Raw genomic sequence first — 14,459 nt, 5'->3', positions numbered from 1 at the left:
GGATCAAACCAGTCCATCCTAAAAGAGATCAGTCCTGAATATTCATTGGAAGGACTGATGTTAAAGCTGAAGCTCCAATACTTTGGCCACCTGATGGGAAAAACTGACTCATTGGAAAAGACCCTGATGCTGGGAAAGATTGAAGGCAAGAGGAGAAGGGGGTGACAGAGGATGAGATGGTTGGATGGCATCACTGACTCAGTGGCATGAGTTTGAGCAAACTCCAGGAGATACTGAAGGACAGGGAGGCCTGGCGTGCTGTGATTCAAGGGGTCGCAAAGAGTCGGACACGACTGAGTGACTGAACTGAACTGAACTGAAGTGATGTCAGATACAAAGGAGCACAATGGAGAAAAAGCAAGCTGGGCGGGGAGGGGTTGGGGCGGGGGCAGTGGTCTGGACAGTCGAGGATGGGTTGGCCGGGAAAGGTTTGGCTGAGACAGGGACCCTGAGTGAGGCCCGCTGGATTGGAGGGAGCAGCTGATGGGCCTCAGATGTCATCAGGGAAGGAGGCAGTGCTGACTCAACGGTGGTCAATGCACAGGGCTCGTGTGAAATCACGAAATCGGAATGTCTCCATGACAAACGGACCTGAAAATAAAGTCAGCTGCTAATGCAGAGAGGCATTTCAGAATTCAGGGATTCTCAAGTACCACGTGGTTAAGAGTCCAGGGCTTTCTATGGGTTTAGCTGATCCTCCAGAGAAGGTGGCTCAGACAGGAAAGAATCTGCCTGCAATGCAGGAGACCTGGGTTTGATTCCTGGGTCAGGAAAATCCCCTGGAGGAGGGAATGGGTACCCACTCCATGGGGCCACAAAGAGTTGGACATGACTGAGCGACTAACACTTCTGGGTGGGACAAAGTCCTTGGGAGGTATCCGTGTTGACTGTTTTGGCTTGAGGGAGGATCAGGGGGAATTTCAGGCAGGGCCAGAGCAGTGACATTAGCCAAGCCTGCTGGGCCTGCGAGAGGCTCGTCCCCGGGTCTATGCTGCTCCCCGCACCTGGCTCCCCGAGAGGTGGTCCACAGCAGGGAGACCAACTCATCCTCTTTGCCCAGGACAGACCCAGTTTCTGTGCAGGAACCTCTGGGTCCTGGGCTCAGGGGGAACGGTGGTCAGCACCCTGTGGGAAGAGAAGATGTTCATGAGAAAGTCAGGAGGGTCTGGACGCCGACCCTTCCAGGGGGCTGCAAGCTGAATCTCGTCTGCCCAGAGGCTCCATCCCACTCATTTTTCTTCCACTCTACCTTGTTCAAATCCACCTGGCAAAAGTCCTTTGCAAGAAGCAGCAGAGTGTCTCTACCATGTTTCATCATCATCTGAGTCAAGAGGAACCTGGCGGGCTGCAGTCCACGGGATCACAAAGAGTCGGACACGACTGAGCGACTAAGCACAGCACAAGATAATGCAAGAATTTAATTACTGATTAGAAAAGTCTTCATTTCTTGACTGCACGCAATCTGGGTGGCTTAAACTGTCCTGGGAAATTAAAAATTGTTTTTCATTATAAAGTGATATTCTCACACTGCCAGGAAGTGTGGGTAGTAGAGACAAGTGAAAGTTCACAGATAATTTTATCACCATAGCAAACTGCATTTCAGTCACTTGTTTTAAACTTAATTTTAAAAAACCACTTGCAATCATAGCATGCGTACCATCTTGGTGAGCTCTCTTTTCACTCACCATCACATTATAAACATTTTTTCACAGCTGCATGCTTTCATACCCAAACTGTTTAATGACTCCATGAGAAATAACAGTTTTGAATTAGATCAGGACATTTAAAATAAATACTTATTAACTTAATTAGCATGCAGTCGATCATACTAAGTCCTGAAAAACTGTCATCTTAGAAATCTGTTGAGACGGGAAGATGCTCGTCACATGTTTTTAAGTATTAATAAGTAAGCTAATTATTTCTGGATGGTGGTTTAAATTTTCCCTTTTTGCCTTTTTTACTTTCTAGAATGTGAAAATAAAATAATTAGTCTGTAATAAAGACACAAGGAACACTTTACAGGGAAAAAAAATTGCTGAGTGGAGATTTGAGGCTAAGCAGCATTCTTTAGACTTCCCTGGTGGGTCCAGTGTTTAAGAATCCACTTGCCAATACCGGGGTCACAGGCTTGAACCCTGGTTGGGGAAGATTCCACGTGCTGCAGAATAGCCACAATGGCTGAAGCTACTGCAATGAGAAGCCCCCGCTTGTTGCAACTGGAGAAAGCCCGTGGGCAGAAAGAAAGACCCAGCACAGCCAAAACTGAATGAATAAGTAAATAGCATCTTTCAAAAATGCCACTGAAGTTACCCTGAGTTTGGAATTAAGAAGCCAAAATTCATGAATAAAACAAAGGATAGGAAGGAAAACCCGCAGCGCTTGTCTCTGCTAGTACAGTTGGAGAGTTTTCAAGATCACCCAGGGTACAGGTGAGGTCACCCGGGCACTGGGGAGGAGCGGGGCTCAAGGGGAGAACCCTCAGAGTGCAAGTCTCAGGGACTCCGAGCTAAGGTTACCTGATCTGAGACCTGGGGTTTCCGGCCTGCCTGATACCCAGGGGTCACTGACTCAGTGAGATGCAGCTCAGTCACTTAGCTCTGAATCTAGGCTCAACTAGTAAGCTTTTCATTGATGTTTGATTTTCTAAGTAGATTTGCTCAGAACTTCAATATGCAATTATCTACTTGTGGAGCCAGGAATGCGGCAGGCCTGCACGGGGTATTGTGGATACAAAGGTGGGTACAATAATTGTGCTCTCCTTATCTGCTCCTAGGGGGACAGAGAGAAATAAACAGGTGAGTAAAGTTTTACACATTAAATGTTATTGTGAAATATGCATATGAATTTGTTCAGTTGCTCAGTCTGTGTGATTCTTTGTGACACCAGGACCTGCCAGGCTCCTCTTGGAAATCCGTGGGATTTCCTAGGCAAGAATGCTGGAGTGGGTTGTCATTTCCTCCTCCTCTGTTGCCATTTCTTCCTCCAGGGGATCTTCCCCTGGATAGAATCCACGTCTTTGGCTTGGCAGGCAGGTTCTTTAGCACTGAGCCACCTGGGAAATCCACGAATATGAATAAATGATAATAAATATGAATTAATATTAAAAATAGTAAATCTTGGGTTCCTGGCACATGACTCCTACAACCTTTGGAATCTCCAAAGTGATGTGTATGCTAATGAGATGACCATGGTTGGCCCTAGACAGTTTCAGGGTGGGGGCTTGCCTAAGAGGAAAGTCAGGGCACCTTAGAGGGTTGGAACTTTAAGCCCCAACCTGAGATTTCTAAGGATGGGAGGGAGGCGGGAGGTTGGGTAAATTACTAATGGCCAATGATCTAACCAATCGTGTCTACTTAAGGAACCTTCCACTAAAAAACCCTAAAGAAGTGGGTTCAGAGAGCTTCCCAGTTAGCAAACACACTGAGGAATGAGGAGGGTGATGCATCCACAGAGGGCATGGACACTCTGCACACCCTATCCCATCCCTGCCCAATGCGGCTCTTCCAGTGGCTGTTCTTGGATTTGAATTCTTTATAACAAACCAGTCGTGGGGGCTCCTCTGCTGGCTCAGCAGTAAAGAATCTGCCTGCCGATGCAGGAGACCTGGTTCGATCCCCTGGAGAAGGAAATGGCAACCCACTCCAGTATTCTTGCCTGGAAAACCCCATGGACAGAGGGCCCAGATGGGCTGCAGCCCACAGGGTAGCAAAGAGTCAGACACGACAGAGTGACTAGACAACAGCAAATAGTGAGTGAAGCTCCTTCCTCGCTTCTAGGAGCCATTCCAGGGAATTACTGAACTTAAGGGATGGGTCCTAGAAACCCCTGATTTGTAGCCAATTGGTCGAAGTAAAAGTAGCAACCTGTGATGTGTGACTGGGGTCAGAGTTGGGGTGGTCTTGGGAGGCTGAGCCCTTAACCTGTGGATTCTGACATATAATCTGGGTGGTTAGTGTCAGAATTTAACTGACTTGTCGGACACCCAGCGGTGTCTGAAGAACTGGGGGATTTGTTTGTGTTGGCAAAAGCACCACACAGCTGTGACTCAGGAAGCAGCGGAGCTCTGAAATTGCACAGAAACGGCCCTTCATGCAGTCCAGGAGAAGGGTTCCGGGAGAGGCGGATTACACGGGGACCTAAGGTTGACCAGGCAAAGCTGGGAGGGCAGGGCTGTAATGAAATTATTCCAGGCAGATGGAAGATCAAGAGGCGAGCTTCTCATAGCAGACGTAAATTGTAAATGGACACTCTAGCTTCCACACCTCATTCTCTCATAAGTTGGGTTACTATGAGTCTGTCTTCTGGGGTCCAGACATGTCCCCCAGTGACAAAGTTGATTCTCAGCCTATTGATCAGAGGATGAGATCAGGGAACAGCGAGTTGCCATCGAGACAGAGCCACTAATCTGAGTCCAAAATGGATCTTCCCAGAAAACACTCCCTGCCTTGTTCTGTATGATTGTTCAGAGTGCAGTGAAAGTTCTTAAATATTTGTGGTTGGACAGTTTACTCACAGTGGGTCATCTGAAGGCAGGCCCAGCGTTGTTTTGAGACACGGTTTTCTTTTCGAAGCTGACATGGATCCTCTCCGTGGTGCAGAAGTGGCCTGGCGAGGGTGACTGGGGGTGGGAAGCATGCACCCGCACACCGCATCTGCTGGCTCACACTCACCTCTACGCGTGCTCACTTCCACTCAGTGTCGGCTCTCTTCTGTCCACGCTGGAGACCCTGCACGAGAACCGGGTCCTGTCCCTTCAAGCCTTTTCAAACACAGCTGGCAACTTGCCTCTGTAGGGACATTTCTGGGGCCTTGGTTAATCCAACACTGAAACCCACCGCCTGTCTGTCACTGCAAAATCCCTAGCTCTGGGACTGGACACACACCTTGATCGCATGTGCAATTGGCTTGCGTTCTTTGTGCTTTTGGCTTGTTTGTTTGGGGTGGGGCCAGAGGGCTCCAGTGCCTGGTTCGTCAATTATAAATAATAATAAGGAACATGTACTGAGTATCCCCCAGGTTCGAGGTCCCGTCCTGAGGGCTTCATGTGCATCAGTTCATGCAGTCCTCATACCAGCCCCTCAAGGTGGCTGCTGTTACCCCAAGGCTCACGCACAGGGAGGTGGTGGGGTCGCTCCCCCCTCCCCCCTGCCTTTTCTGCCTTTCTTTCCAGAAAGGCGGTGTTTCCTCAGAGCATTTCCTGCGGGGTTTGGCCCCCAGGGGCCCTCGGGGTCTGCCGCTTGCCCCAGATATGTAGGAGAGCCCCAGGAATGTCGGCCTCACTCAGACACGGGCCCCTTGTGAAGTGAGCAGTGGGCAGACACTGACACAGCGTCCAAGAAATGCGGCACCACACGCCCACACCGAGGGCAACGGAAGTCCCAGCGCTCCTGGAGGGCCGGACCGAGTCCTGCGGGCTTTTCCAACTCAAACTGGCCTTAAACATTTTCTTAGAAAAGTGTGCTGAGAAGGCAGGAAAGTAACTGCTAGATTTTTAAAGTTATACTTTGCTTTTTAGAGCCCTGTCAAAAATTTTTAAAAATTTATTGAAATTTAATTGATTTACTTAAAGATTTATTGAAATAGAGCTGGGTTATTTAAAAATTTATTGAAACATATTTATTTTAAAATTTATTGAAATACACTTGATTTATTGTGTAAATCAACTATATTTCAATACACTAAAAAAAAATTTTTTTAACAGGGCTCTAAAAAGCAAACCGTAACTTAAAAAAAAAATCTACCAGCTGCTGATAGCAGTGAACTCCAATATTCTTGCCTGGAGAATTCCATGGACAGAGGAGCCTGGAGGGGTCGCAAAGGGTTGGACACAACTGAGCGACTAGCACTCACCATGTAGTGTTAGCTTCTGCTGTACAGAAAAGTGACTCAGTTATACATTTTATTCTTTTTCACGTTCTTTTCCAGTATGTTCCAGATGTTGAATATAGTTCCTCGTGCTCTACAGTGGGCCCTTGTTTATCCATGCTACACACGCTAGTCTGCGTCTGCTAACTCCGAACTCCCAATCCTTCCCTCCCCCTCCTCCCTGAAAAGACCTTTAAAATTTTGATGGCACTGAAGCTAGTACCTAGTTTTAAAAACAACCAGGAAGCTTCCCTGGTGGTCCAGCTTGGTTTAAGAATCCGCCTTGCAATGCAAGAGACACGGGTTGGATCCCCGGTCTGGGAAGACCCTACATGCCATGGAGCAACTGAATCTGTGGGCCACAGCCACTGGGCCCGTGCTCTGGAGCCTGGGAGCTGCAACTGCTGAACACATGTGCCACAGCGACTGAAGCCCTTTGCAACAAAAGCCACCGCAACCGGAGGCCTGCCCACCGCCAGGAAGAGTAGCCCTCCCTCACCGCAGCTAGAGAGAGCCAGAGCACAGCGGCAGTGATGCGCCACTGCACAAAGGTGAACAGATGCGTAAATCTTCAGAAAGAACATAAACCACCAGAATGAATCAGGCGCTCGGAATGGAGACCAGGATGGCCACGGGCTCGCTCGGCAACCCTTTCCGGACACGAGAGGCACAGCCTGGGCTACCCTCCCCCGCCTTCAGCATTTACAGACAACGTATCTTCAAAGATGGACTCGGATGCTCTTTCGATTCTTTTATTGACAATTTGAGTACGACCTTAGACAACTGTTGCCGAGTATTTCCTTATACAAGTTAGAAAAAAATACTCTTCGGCAAAGACTCTCTTTTCTTTTGCTAGATTCAGATTTTCGTGACACCGTTCAGTGCTCAGACATGTTCCTTTACAGTGGTTTGTGATTCAGACTCATTTACAGTGGCTGTTTGTCCTTTAACTTGTTTTAAGAATCAATTTATGCTATTTTGAAAAAAAAAAAAAAAAAAGAAAAAAAGAAGGCTACCATCAGGAAAAGAGCAGAGACCTAGGGCTTCTACTGCTGGAACAAGTGGGAGTAAACTTTGCTCAGCTTGGCATCCCCAACAAACCATGCAAATCGGGGAGGAGGCAATAACAGCAGCATCATTAAACCTCACACCCATGGAGGGTATGAAACGCTGGGAGCTCCCCACGACAGAGAGAGCCATCTGATTGTCCTGCGGGGTCGGGGGTAAGGAGCCGCTGGGACCACTGGTAATGTGCATGAGGGCCCCCAGCGGGTTCTAGGCCGAGCCCTGATGCCAGCCAACCGCAAGGGTGGCTCAAGCCCGGTGCCCTGCCTTTTTCTCACTCAAGACACCAGCTCTGCATCATCTCTGTACCACCCATAGGCACCCCGACAGGAGCCGGCAGCCTTGGGGCCATGATGGGGAGGCTGGATTTTCAACAGAGTGAAGCCACGTGACTCCTTTCCCACTGACGGGGCTGTCTCCCGCCCATCACGTTCCAGGTTCAGGACCTCGGAGGGAGGGAGCAGGGTGGGACAGTCCTTGGATGGACGCTTAGGGACGGGGGCACAGGACATCTGCGGGAGCTTGCTGAGGTACCCCCCCCACCCCTCCAGCAAGGATTTCTGGTGCTCTGTCTACAAAGATGAGGCTGGCTACCGGTCTCCAAATCCATCTGAAAGATGCCCTGTGCTCGCAGGAGAGTCATCACACCCTCAGGGACCGTCACCACCTTCCCGAGAAGGCAGATGATGAGAACAAAAGACAGTGGTTAGACTGTTCCACCCACACACTGTGCTGTGGAGAAGGAGGCTGGCGGAATTCAGCGTAAATGCATCTCTCTTTGGTGCACTGCGAATGACTCATAAAACAAGGATGAAAAAGATCAGTAATCCAATTCAAGCTGTGCTAACTCAAGGAAATATTCTCCCGTGAGTTTACAATCGTAGAGAAAAGGACTCCAAGTAACCCACTGGGTGGGCAGAGCCCCCGTGTGGGTTGCCCTGAACCTGGTTAATTACATTTATATTGTATTTTGATTCCACATCACAATTCATCCGCAGTGACCCCTTTATCCTTTCTAGGCACTTATGTTGTTGTTGCCGTTTCCCTTTGCGTCTTATCGCTTTGACAACTGCAATTTGAATCAGATCTGAAAGAGATCAGAAGAAAATATACTCTGATATAAAAAAGTGTAATTAACGTTGTCCAGGCAGACAGAAAAAGCATGACCCTTCTGATCTGCCTGGTTTCATTCTGATGGGCTGGAAAGGTTCCTTCTTTAGAGATTCTGCTTTAATAAACTGCATGTTTGTTAACACTGAGAATCATTACTGAACTCATTTCTAACAGTGTCTCCTTTAGAGGCACCTTCATTACCTGTACAGTGAAGCCAGACATATGAGCTTATTTTTCATGCTCAAAATGAGTGCTTAAAATCAAATTCTAGATTTTGTAATGTTTCAGAAAAACAACTTCTAAAGTTGCAGAGAGTTAAATGGAGTGAATGTTCAAATTCATACATTTTGAGCATTCAATGTTCAGATTAACTTTCATAATTTCTCACTTAGTTGACAAGCTGATTCATTCAGAGTTGATGTTTCATTAATGCAAGATATAAATATAGAATTCTTGGGGATAAACATATAGTTCTGACTACTGCCTGTGGCTCTTGGGAATACATGCTTCCTGAAGATTTAAATAAGTCCGTTGCTATTGAAGCCGCGCATGAAGTTCTCAGAATCCACTGCAGTCTTACAGAGAACCACAGGTAATCGTCCCTCGAAATCATTCCCCACCCCACCAAACGCTTCTTCCCAGTATTTGCTGAAGGTAAAAGGTAATTGAGAAATCCGTCTCTATGTATTTATCCAACCTGACTTGAATTCATTCAAGAATGACAGCGCACACAGACGGGGAACCGCGCCGTCATCTGTGCTCTGACTGTTAGTGTATTTTCGGGGCTTGGAAATACTTCCGGCTGGACTCATCACTAGCTCGGGGGTTTCTCAGGGGTCCGGAGACGGGGATCCTGGGAGCTTCTCCAATAACTTTGCTTTGGTGGTTTTGGAAAGAACTGGAAATGTGCGTGTTTGTGTGTGTGTGTGTGTGTGTGTGCGCGCGCGTGTGTTTAGAGAGAGGAAAAAGCAGAAGACAGTAGGGCGCCGTGTATTTCTCAGCAGGATGGCGGCTGAGTGCGCCTGCGTGGCCGCTGCTCCAGCTACACGTCGAACCAGTGGTCGCCCATGCAGGCGCGGTTCCACTCGCAGCCGCAGTTCCAGCACCACTGGAACTGGCACCGGGGCTGCGGGCACTTCATATGCATGCATCCTCCTGCGGGCAGAGCGGGGACACGGATGAGCGCCTGGGCGACACTCCCACTCCCGCCCGCGTGCCCACAGACGACTTTCCCGTGGAATTACCGCAAGCAACGGAAGGGCAGAGTCTGAACGGAAGAAAACTGATCAGAGAAAACAAATACTAAGGTTCTGACCTTCATGAAGAAGGGAGTGAATAACCTATATGGGAGAAGAATCTGGAGAAGACGGGTTCACTTAGCCCCTGAAACTAACCCAACACTGTAAATCAATTATACGCCAATACATTTTTTCTTTTTCTTTCTTTTTTTTTTTTTAATGAGGTCTTCCCTGGTTGTCCAGTGGCTAAGATTCCATGCTTCCCAATGGAGGGAGCCTGGGTTCCATCCTTGGTCAGGGAACCAGATCCCACATGCCACGACTAAAATTCCCGTGTGTTGCAACTGAGACTCAGCACAGCCAAAATAAAGATAAATGAATGTTTTTTAAGAAATGATTGAGATCGAAGCATGCCACTTTCATCGAGGACAAACTTTATTTGTAAATCTGAGTTTACTGACTTCTCTTGAGATGGGTTTTAAAGACAAATGCTTTGTGTTTCACAGCCAGGGGTCAATTCCTTAATTAAATATATAGTAAACTCAATATTTTAAGTATACAATAATGTATTTAGCAATTTAATATATAATAATGTTAATATATACCATGAGTAATTTTTATCACCTCTTCAGTGTTACTTGGCTTGAAAAAATTCATAATACAGGAGTTGGGACACTTGTTTTAAAAGCATTTAATATTGAATACGATCCTTTGTGCTATTCAAAATTTTATTTAAGATGAGGATTGTTGTTGTTCAGTCACTAAGTTGTGTCTGACTCTCAGTGACCCCATAGATTGCAGCACGCCAGGCTTCCCTGTCCTTCACTATCTCCCAGAGTTTGCTCAATGTCATGCCCATTGAGTCAGTGATGCCATCCAACCACCTCATCCTTTATCACCCCCTTCTCCTGCTGCCCTCAATCTTTCCCAGCATCAGGGTCTTTTCCAATGAGTTGGCTCTTCCCATCAGGTGGCCAAAGTACTGGAGCTTCAGCTTCAGCATCAGTCCTTCCAGTGAATATTCAGAGTTGATTTCCCTTAGGATTGACTGGTTTAATCTCCTTGCAGTCCAAGGGACTCTCAAGAGTCTTCTCTAACCCCACAGTTTGAAAGCATCAATTCTTTGGTACTCAGCCTTCTTTATAGTCCAGCTCTTACATCCATACATGACTACTGGAAAAACCATAGCTTTGACTATATGAACTTTTATCAGGAAAGTGATGTCTCTGCTTTTCAATATGCTGTCTAGGTTGGTCATAGCTTTCCTTCCAAGGAGCAAGCATCTTTTAATCTCATGGCTGCAGTCACCATCTGCAGTGATTTTGGAGCCCCCAAAATAAAGTCTGACACTGTTTCCACTGTTTCCCCATCTATTTCCCATGAAGTGATGGGACCAGATGCCATGATCTTAGGTTTTTGAATGCTGAGTTTTAAGCCAGCTTTTTTACTCTCCTTTTTCACCCTCATCAAGAGGCTCTTTAGTTCCCCTTCATTTTCTGCCATTAGAGTGGAATCACCTGCATATCTGAGGTTGTTGCTATTTCTCCCGGCAATCCTGACTCCAGCTTGTACTTCCTGCTGCCCAGCATTTCGCACGATGTACTTTGCATTGCAGGTGGAGTCGTTACCCCCCGAGTCACCAGGGAAACCCCAAGATGAGGGCAGTGAGAAACTAGTGAATAACGGCAGGTGCTCTGCATCTGTTATGTCATTTACTCCTCAAAGCACCTCGTGAGACTAAGGGGATTGCCTGGGTGCAGAATTTTCTCAAGGTTGAGTACTTTAAGTGTATAGGCAGGGCTTCCCTGGTGGCTCAGTGGTAAAGAATCCGCCTGCCAGTGCAGAAGACATGGTTTCGATGCCTGATCCAGGAAGACCCCACTTGCCATGGAGCAACTAAGCCTGTGTGACACACCACTGATTGAGCCTGTGCTCTGTGGTCCACGAGCCGCGTGAAGTGTGAAGACATGTGAAGCCCATGTGTCCTGGAGCCGGGACTCTGCAACAGGGAAAGCCACTGTGGTGAGAAGCCCCTCAACTAGAGAGGGGCCGCTCTCGGCAACTAGAGAAAAGAACGGCTGCAGCAAGGAAGACCCAACACAGCCAAAAATAAATAAGCAGTGTGAAGCCAGAGGTTTAGCCAAGATCTTCGTGATTTCAACGTTCTTTCATTCAGGAAGCAGGGCCTTTCCAGTACGAAATGAAAAGTCCCTTATTCAGGGACTTATTGTGGGATTTCCCCACCTCCCCAATTTGTTAACTGCATTTTCTATTTGCTTCTGGGGATCAGACAGCAAGTCTGCTGTGACGTGAAGGGAAAGTTATTTGTATAAAATTGTATGTAGAGAACTGTTTGTGAGCAAATCTCCCAGACAATCCAGGCAGACATGGTTTCTTTGCTTGAATCTCACTTAGTATCAAATGTGCTCCATTATTCAATTTTACCAATTATCTTGTTAAGCCATTTTTTTTCCTTGCCAAATTTTCCAAATAATTGCTTCAGGGCTGTCTCATTTTTATATTAAAAGCTTGGCATGAGAACTTGCACTAATATAAAATATTTATGAATATGTAACTAAAGGCATTTGTTTCAGGCTAACTGAAGGGTATTTAAAATCCCATACTTTTCTACTTCTTTTTGGTTTGCTTTAAAGGGCATTTAAGCGTTTACATATGTGGAAAATAAAGGGAAAAACTCATTGTGATACTTTTAATATTTTCCAATTAGGATTACACAATTACAGGGTTGAGTATTTTCAACACATACTTACTGACTGTGCACTTAGGATTTCAATAATATAATAGTGTAATACTGTATAATCACTTAAATTTTTCTGAAATATCATAGAGAATGCTTAAGCAATGCATTCAAATTAGCTGAATATTAAAGGGAGGCTGAATGAAAGCTTGAGAATTTTTCCTATTACACTAAAATCTTAATGGATCTTGAGCACTAGCATTAACAAGTGAGATTTTATTATAGAAACTGGACTCCCAGTGGCACAGCAGAATAACAAAAAAGGAAATAGCAGGAATGAAGACGATCATTTTGTTAACTCTCTTTTCTTCCTGGTATGTAATACAGAAGGAGTATTTTAGACCCCATAAAATGGAGAAATGTCAGGGACTCCAACTCTAAAAATCTCGCCAGCTTAAAAATAAATGTCACTCAGTCGTGTCCACCTCTTTGCAACCCCATGGACTGTAGCCTCCCAGGTTCCTCCATCCATGGGATTTTCCAGGCAAGAGTACTGGAGTGGGGTGCCATTTCCTTCTCCAGGAGATCTTCCCAACCCAGGGATTGAACCCAGGTCTCCCGCATTGTAGGCAGACGCTTTACCTTCTGAGCCACCAGGGAAGTTCCTGGTGTCACACTGATTTGTGGATATTTGGATGGAGAAAATCTGGCTTTCTTCTTAGAGAACTCTGTCTCCTGACTGATGCTCAAACCATGGAAAGCCCAGACTGTGCAGAGCCAACACCATGGCCTGGGCTGGCCACTCTGCCATCAGATTTAATGAGAGAGCTGAAATTCTGGAACAAGCTGAAGGCAGGTTTAATGGGCAACAGACACTTATTGATCAGGGAATGGAACCAGGATCTCACTGGTTTGAGATGGAACTGGTAGAAGTGAAGAAAGAACTTCCGGAGGTTGAAGGGTGTTATAGGAGCAAATGCAAGGTTTAGCCTGTGTTTAAAATGGTGAGAATTCTCATGATCATGACAGCTTTGCTGAAGGAAGAACTACTCTTTAGGAATTCAGTTAAATATGAAACATTTAGGTGGAAAACTACCATGAAACTAGCTTTAAAAAAAAAATACTAGTTTTATATAACTTTCAGTGTTAGAAACACGTGATCATTTATCCCACTGATTAGGGTGAGTACTTAGAATATTACAGATTGTCTCTCCCTTTCCACTGTTATATGAAATGTTTTCTCTTTTTTCTTTAATTTTTAAAACTTGAATGAAAGATTCTTTACATTCTATGAAGTAAAGTTGCTCAGTCGTGTCTGACTCTTTGCAACTCCATGGACTGTAGCCTACAACGCTCCTCCTTCCATGGGATTATCCAAGCAGGAGTACTGGAGTGGGTTGCCATTTCCTTCTTCAGAGGATCTTCCCAACCCAGGGATCGAACCTGGGTCTCCTGCATCGTAGGCAGATGCTTTACCATCTGAGCCACAAACTAGCTTTTCTAATAGAGCCTAGGTTTGTTTAGGCTGTAGTGTTAGCCTTTAGAACAGTTTAGACTATCATGAACTAGCTGAAAGGTTCAGCTTTTCAGTTCATAGGTTAAAAATCTATAGGTGTGACCTCTAAGCCAGTGGGAGAATCAGGTTTCCTTGAAATTAAATCCAGTTCTCCTTAATCTCCGTCTCTTAGATTTTCTGCCCTGGCCTGACTCTTTCTAAACATGAGTCATGCATCTCCAGTTGATTCAAACAAAATTTTGAGAAGACATAAACCTCTCCCTTCATCCTTCAGGATCACACTCTACACAAAATTACAAAGAAGCATTTTTTGCTCAACGATACGTTCTGTGCACTTTTTGTTTTTTAAATATATGTATCTCTACCTTGTTCTTTGAAAGCTTGCCTGTCCCTGCGGCACTAAAGAACACTCACACGCACCCCAGGTTTTCACTCTGTTATTGACTCTGAGAATACTCTGGAACACGTGGCCCTGGACCTTGTGCCGGATCAGGATTCCAAAAGACAGATTTGTGTGTACGGTGAGAATCCTGGATACGCTGCGCTGGAGACGGTAACATGAACACATATTCTGTGAACGTTAAAAGCGGTTGTAGAACATTAAAAAAAAAAAAAGCCTACAGGTGAAACATCAGTGCTTTCCATGTATATGGTACGTCACAATATTTCGTAGAAGGAACCAGATTAGGAAACGTTGCTACAGTCAGGAAGCACTTGATGCCTTGAATTCCATCTTCTGGGGGTGCAGGTATGGTCTGACTCAAGGTGGATCTGAGCCGGTAGGTTTCTGGCCTCAGGCCCTCGAGTGGCACCCTGCCTTAGAGAACCAAGTCCAAGCCCCTCGGGTCACGCAGGGCCCTACACCGCACCCACCCACTTCAGCCGAGGCTCCTCGCCCTCATCCAGGAACGACCCACCTGCTTCAGCCGAGGCTCCTCACCCTCATCCAGGAACGAGCTGGGCT

The 14,459-nt window shown here is 46.2% G+C and overlaps 1 protein-coding gene across 3 annotated transcripts in view; it reads right to left on the bottom strand.

Annotated features, from left to right (window-relative positions):
* Window positions 1–231: 231 nt before the first annotated feature.
* Window positions 232–14,459, bottom strand: part of PRKN (parkin RBR E3 ubiquitin protein ligase) — a 1,206,600-nt gene continuing 1,192,372 nt past the window's right edge. For 2 of the 3 annotated variants that reach the window (XM_044924574.2, XM_044924575.2), the window contains one exon: window positions 8,230–9,198. In XM_044924574.2, the coding sequence (XP_044780509.2) occupies window positions 9,086–9,198 (113 nt within the window). In that variant the 3' untranslated portion in view covers window positions 8,230–9,085. Of the gene's footprint in view, window positions 1,126–1,249; window positions 1,389–4,513; window positions 4,728–8,229; window positions 9,199–14,459 lie in introns of those variants that run through there. The other variant, XR_006542519.2, reaches the window with a different exon arrangement.

This window comes from Bubalus bubalis, chromosome 10, assembly GCF_019923935.1.
Source record: "Bubalus bubalis isolate 160015118507 breed Murrah chromosome 10, NDDB_SH_1, whole genome shotgun sequence".
Taxonomy (NCBI): Eukaryota; Metazoa; Chordata; class Mammalia; order Artiodactyla; family Bovidae; genus Bubalus; species Bubalus bubalis.
This window is presented reverse-complemented; position numbering and strand designations above follow the sequence as displayed.